The 6,471-nt window shown below is 40.7% G+C and overlaps 1 protein-coding gene across 1 annotated transcript; it reads left to right on the top strand.

The window, feature by feature from the left end:
* The first annotated feature begins 252 nt into the window (after nucleotides 1-252).
* Nucleotides 253-2,788, top strand: LOC115049988 (homeobox protein MSX-2-like). Its single transcript, XM_029512668.1, has 2 exons — nucleotides 253-751; nucleotides 1,241-2,788. The coding sequence occupies exons 1-2, from the start codon at nucleotides 445-447 to the stop codon at nucleotides 1,687-1,689; spliced, it is 756 nt and encodes a 251-aa protein (XP_029368528.1). The 5' UTR covers nucleotides 253-444; the 3' UTR covers nucleotides 1,690-2,788.
* Nucleotides 2,789-6,471: the final 3,683 nt, after the last annotated feature.

Genomic DNA, 6,471 nt, shown 5'->3' with positions numbered 1-6,471 from the left:
ATCCTCCTGTGCTGTTCTTGTCAAACTTTGTTGCATCTTGCAGAGGAAATAAAATGCTGTCACTCTAAGTAATTATGACAAAACCCAGTGAGCTATTTTCAAGAAACGATTGTCTCCCCGTGTAATTACTGCTAAATGAGGCTGCTGTGTAGCTGACCTGCTGTCTTTGTTGGGGGTGTGGCACCACATCAATCCCGTCCAGAGCGCCCCGAACACGGCGGCCAATCACAGGTCCTCCAGCAGCCCCGGCATCAGGACGCATCATTGGCTGAAACACCCGAGTTGCCTCCCAAACTCTTTCCAGCTCCAACTTTGTAAACCTGGCAACAACTTGGGCCAAGTTATTCCGATTTTTTCTCTCCGGGTGTTTGCACTACAGGGAAGAGAAAAAAAAGTTATGTGCTCTGTGCACTGGAATTAGATATCGACTTCGACAAAGAAACCATGTTTTCACCCGGAGACTGGAGAGATGAGTTCCCCCCCGACGAGGATGCTCCGGCGCCGCGGCCGAAGAGGCGCAAGGCGCAGGTGTCCTCCCTGCCCTTCAGCGTGGAGGCGCTGATGTCGGACAGGAGACCGCTCGATGCGAGGGCCGGAGAGAGGGAAAATGGAAGTGACGATTTCAATCACAATCCGATGAAAAGGCCGGATGATTTTCCCCCGCAGTTAGTATCCATCAAATCCGAACCGTCCGAACCAGCGGATTGCGCGCCTCGGATATCCCGACCCATGAGGACGTCCACACCGCCCCGTAAGTGATTAGTGTTGTACTATGTATCAAAATGGGGGGAAAAATAGATTAAACCCAAGGATTACAAAGTTGGAACACGCCCCCACCCCCCCCCAAAAAAAAAAACACAAACAAAAATCTTATTCCAAATTCAGCCAATTAATTTAAGGAAATAAGCCCAAGTCAAATGTAATTGACAGTTTCCTAACCAATGAAGTAGATAGATGCTTTAAAAGCTTACTGTCTTTATTATTATTTTTTTTTAGCTTTAAAAATCATATTTTAAATACAATTGTTTTTATAACTAATCAATAAATCGGTCCATTAAAATATAGCACAGAGAAGCTACATACATTTTCATTTAACTGAATAATAGAATAATAGTTAATATTGGGATGTTAAGTTTCATTCAGTTATTTCAATATTAGCCCAGATAAATGGAATATTGTTGTTTAAATGTAAACTCAACATTGCTCAGTGTTAGCCTCACTTTTTCCTCATGTGCTGCAGGGCAGCTCAGTTCAGCAGTCTGCTCCCTGAGGAAGCACAAAACCAACCGCAAGCCTCGGACCCCCTTCACCACCACACAGCTCCTGTCCCTGGAGAGGAAGTTTCGTCAGAAGCAGTATCTGTCCATCGCAGAGCGGGCCGAGTTTTCCTCCTCCCTGTCACTGTCCGAGACTCAGGTCAAGATCTGGTTCCAAAACCGGCGTGCTAAGGCCAAGAGGCTCCAGGAAGCCGAGGTGGAGAAACTCAAAATAGCAGCTGTTGTCGGACCCAAGACTGTATTGCACCCAGGCTTCTCGTCCCTAAGTTTCCCCCTCAGTGTTAACCTGCAGGCCGGTTCAGCGGCACTCCATGGATTGAGCTGCTCATACAGCCGCAGCCCCATTCTCCCTGCTGCACATCTGGCCATGTACGCCTCACAGGTCGGCTACAGCCTGTTCCACCTCTCCTGAGTGGGAGCAGCGCGATGCAAACAAAGGTCTAATCTGGATGAGCGTGAAAAGGACTGAGGGAGCATGTTTTCAGGTTGTGCACCTTATGAGAGGCTTGTCTGCAAAGGATCTGAACTCAAGCAGAAGCTTCTCGATCAAGGAGAATTTACTTTTGGAAAGAGGCTATGGAGGGAGAAGGATACAGCACCCAGTGGTCCTCCTTTGATGTTTGTAAATGCCAAATCATCAGGGGGTCTCTGATAATGAATGGAATATATATTATTGTCATTATTGACCTGATTATTGTTCTCAATACCAGGTTCCATATAGTGGAGCTTTTGTTTACTCTTCTCTGCTCTTTTTTTCTATTTCTTGGTAGTGCTATTGTTTTTTTCACTTGTTAGCCTTGAACATACGTATTTTGTCTTTCTTTAAGAAAAATAAGAAGCTACAGTTTGATGACTTTTTGCTCAGCTGAAGTGAGCGCTTGCATGAAAGCCAGAGTATTTCCTAAGTGACACATATTTATTTATGATAGTCCTTGTATTCGCGATTCATGGTGTATATCTACATTTTTTTAAAGTAAATACTCTATGTTTGACATTAAACTAAAGAATTTAATTAACCCTCAGTTTTGTTCAAATCCATTTGTCTCCTGACACATTATTTTAAATATGTTTCAGCTCGGATTCTCACATTTAGCTGCCCCATCTTACTGTATTGTACTGCTTTCAACACATTCCACATGCTCTCCCACAAATGCTAAGAATGAGAAATTAGAAATTGTAACACAAATGCTGTCAGGAAACATTTGCAAAAAAACAGAAACAGTTATTTTTGTGATCTCTTGTCTTTGCAGTCCTAACTAAGTGCTGATATTTAACTTCCTCTCACCGCACCATGAGCTCACACCAAATTGAAGTTTGTTGACATCCAGTATTATGGATCCCCTTTGGCAATCTTCGGAAAGTTACTCTTCACATACGTTGTCATTTGTGTTTGCAATGAACTCTTCACACCAGACATGTTAGATCATCATTACATCAGTCAAAAAAAAAACAAAAAAAAAAACACGTTACACATAATTCTCTTTCCCAGTAAGCCCTGACGGAGTGACTTAGATTTGTTTGATTTTTGTACTCTCTCCTACAGTTGAGTGAGAGAATAGCATCAGTAGAAAAGCTCAATGCATGTGTGCTGCATTTATAAATCTTGATCAGAAATGGTTTATTTCTATTTTGGAATGTCAATTTATTGCCAAACATAGTATCAGAAAATGTTCCATTTTCTGAGATTAGTGCTTTAGCTGAGTCATACTAATTTCTGAAAACCCCTTTTGTATTTTACATTATGTAAGATGATTAGTTGGCCACAGTACATCAGTAAATCATTTGGGCCTAACAAAAGTGTAGCAATCTCAAATTCTCAATATGTAGTTGCTCTGTAAACATAAGGTCAACTGTTCCCAGCCAGCTCTGTCTTTATTAAAAAATAAAGCAACATGCACTTTAAGGAGAAGGAATCGGTCATAATGTGGCAAACAACTAGTTTCATCTTGGCGTTGAAGTCTTTTTTTTTTTTTTTTTAAGTTGTGTTGAGTTAGTGTATTCATTAAAAATAGAAGCTTTGTAGTAAGGAAGTTGTGCATAGTCAAACAAAACGTATTAGTCCAATAACTGAAATATTTAGCTTACTAATGTCATTTTGAGCTTTACACTGGAGACTGTAAACATGGTATGGTAAGTGAAGGGTTTACCGTGAATATGCAGTCAAAGACGTCACATTATTTTAGCAAAATTTGATGTTTTATCCCAACAGCACACCATACATTGTCTAAACTACAAACGTGTTTTCAGCTTGCCCTTTGATATCACAGAGGTGGGGCTCCGTTGGTGGCTGAGCTGTATTTTTAGACTGTATACATTTTGCAAACTTGGTCTCTCTGTGAACCTTGTAATGCAGCATTACACCAGGCCTTAAGCTGTCCCTTTGCAGTCAGCGGTTTAATTGTCCTTGTCTCTGAATACTGACTCCACAACGCTGTGAAATTATGTGTAGACTCTGATAACAGAACCAGGTCTCTCTCGCTTTCTCTCTCCGTGCCTCCTTTTGTAAACTTAGAGAAAGCTTGTTACCATTAGTACATATTTCACAGTCCATTTGCGCCCTTCCATTTGGAATTAAATCCAGCATTAAGCTGATAGTGAGGTATTTAATAGCCTTGATTGCTCCACAGTCCCACCCTCCAGTTTCAGAGGGTTTCATTGGGAAACTTTAGTAGAAGAACTGATCACAGCCAAAAATAGCGTAGATGACCCCTGAAAAACAAAGTTTGGATTTTACAAGGATTAAATTCATGAGGGCAACATCGTGAAATGAATCAAAAATCACAGAAAATAGATGTGTATATTTGATAAAGAATTACATTGTTTTTCTTCAATATAGACCAAGCTGATATAAGTTTTTGGATAAAGTGGTCAAGGGCAAGGATTCCAGAAAATCTCAGCAGAGTAAAGGACAGGTTACCTTTTAATAGACACTGAGGCATACATTAAAATTTTGGTTGCTGTAATTGTTCCTCCTCAGACAAAATTCCAGTTATATTTTATTTCTCATTTCTTTCTCTTCAGCAACTATGTACAAATTTACATATGGGAAATAGCAGTAAGAAAATGTCCACCAGCCCTTGAACTGCATGCTTTCTGCATAGTTTTCAACCATTATGTTAATGGTCTGCCTCTTGGTAAGAAATCCTGCATTTTCATATCATTGAATTATTGAGGCATTAACATTAAGGGTTTGCAGTTTGTCATACATCCACAAGGTGTAGCAGCTTCCCAACTGTTGCTGTTCAGTGATTTTCAAAAAGGACACTCAGTTTTCACTACTCCATTATCAATAGGCTCTTGGCATTTAAACAATATTTCAACACAGCGTAGGCTACAAAAAAATCTTTTTTGGTGGAGATTTACATCGTATGTAATTCATAACTTACAATGAATGCCTTTTTAATTCATTATGAATACCCTGGTGGGGAAAAAAAATTCTTATGCATTGTACCAGTATGCAGGTGCAAAATAGCACACATTTGGGTACTGGGGATTTCTGGATTTCAGAGTTGCAGGAAGAGAAGCACATTAGGTCCTTATATGTGCATCATGGCAAAGAACTGTTGCATCATTCCTAGTGTGGTGAGTGTAGTGAGGATCAAAGTGACCATCATAGCTGCACATCATTTATGGATTCATTTAAGTGTTAAAGAAGCATTTAAAGTTTCTTGCTACTTCACTCTTCTCTTATGTACATGGCAGGAAAACTCGTGAATTTGAGGCCCACTTTGTACAAGTGAGGCAGTAATGTGAGATGCAACAAATGGGGGCAGGGGGGCTGCATGATAGTGAGGGATTGTTTTTCTCTCTCCCTTTTTCCCTTTTTTTTTTTTACCCCACACACCTCACAGACCAGAGGAGTAAGACATTTGTGTTGTTTCAAAGTGCTGTAATTAGAGGACATGCTTTTATCTTGCCTTCAAAGCTGTGGAGCAGGTGGGCCTCCCTGAAACAATCCCAGCTCTATCCTTCATCATGACTGTGGATTTTGAAGTTCTGTATCTCTGAATGACTCTTTTTTTTTTTCCTCTGCCTTTCTTTTTCGGACTCATTTTGAGAGGTTGAAAGCTCTTGTATGTAATCCAATTAGGCACACAGTCGTCCTCCACCTATTTGCTGTTGAGTCAGTTTTTGTGTTGATCATGGCAGTAAAGTGGCCTTCAGAAGCTGTAGATACACAAGTTGATATGCTCCTTACAGAGAATTTGAGCTTAACTGAAACATGCATGCTCAAATGCACATACAAACACACTCTCTCTCAGACAGTCCTATCCTCTACGCTCGGTGCAATCTCACCTCTAGCGGTTTCTGTCTTTTGTTTTGCTCTTTCAACTGTTTTTTTTAAGTGGCATTTCAGTCAATCAAAAAAATTTGACCTATTTAAACATAAAGACAAGCCTAAAAGCTTTGGCTTTGAGGTCATAAGACAGAAAGCTTCCTCTGCAGTTATGTCTGTTTTTGTTAATGTGGGGCACTGATGGCAACAAAGAGGGAAGAAATCATCAGAAAAATTAGAGCAACGCACTCCAGGATATTATCTTTTTTTGCCTATTTGTTCTAATGTTGTAGGCCCGCTCCATTTGCCTCGCACTCTGCGTTTTTCTGACTGCTCCTCCAACTCTCAACGCCTGCGGATTTTTCTCTTTTTATTTCCAAGGGTGTTATTGGAGGAATGTGCTCTTGCCCCCTAGAAAGCACTGACCCAGTGTACTGACATGACTGTATGTGTGTCTGCTCCTGAGAAGAAAACATCTCAGCTGAACTTTGCTGTTGACCTGTTTAGTCCTGTTAAGACAAAATAACAGCATGAAGTTACATGTTAGTTCCTATTTATAGTACCATTCATTCAGCACATTCTGTCCTCCTGATTAATAAACCCACAGGACACTGAAGCACCATTATTTAAGATTAGAGCTATTTCTTTTGTCAAATGAATTAGTGTCTGGCAGGGACATCCATACATTACCCTGTGGGAGGTGTATACCCCTGTCCAAGCCTTTTCAGAGCAGTGCCATTTGTATTGTCTCCTCGCAGATCTGTACTCTCTCCTTAGATCCCTTGAGTCATCAATCTCCCCCATGACCTCCATTGCACTGAAAGAAACATAGCCCTTCAACGCTCTCTGGTAACTTAAGAACGTGCTCGCTGACATGAGATTTGCACCTAGATATGTTCAGAAACACGAATCCACACA

Source organism: Echeneis naucrates, chromosome 10, assembly GCF_900963305.1.
Source record: "Echeneis naucrates chromosome 10, fEcheNa1.1, whole genome shotgun sequence".
Lineage (NCBI taxonomy): Eukaryota > Metazoa > Chordata > Actinopteri > Carangiformes > Echeneidae > Echeneis > Echeneis naucrates.
This window is presented reverse-complemented; position numbering and strand designations above follow the sequence as displayed.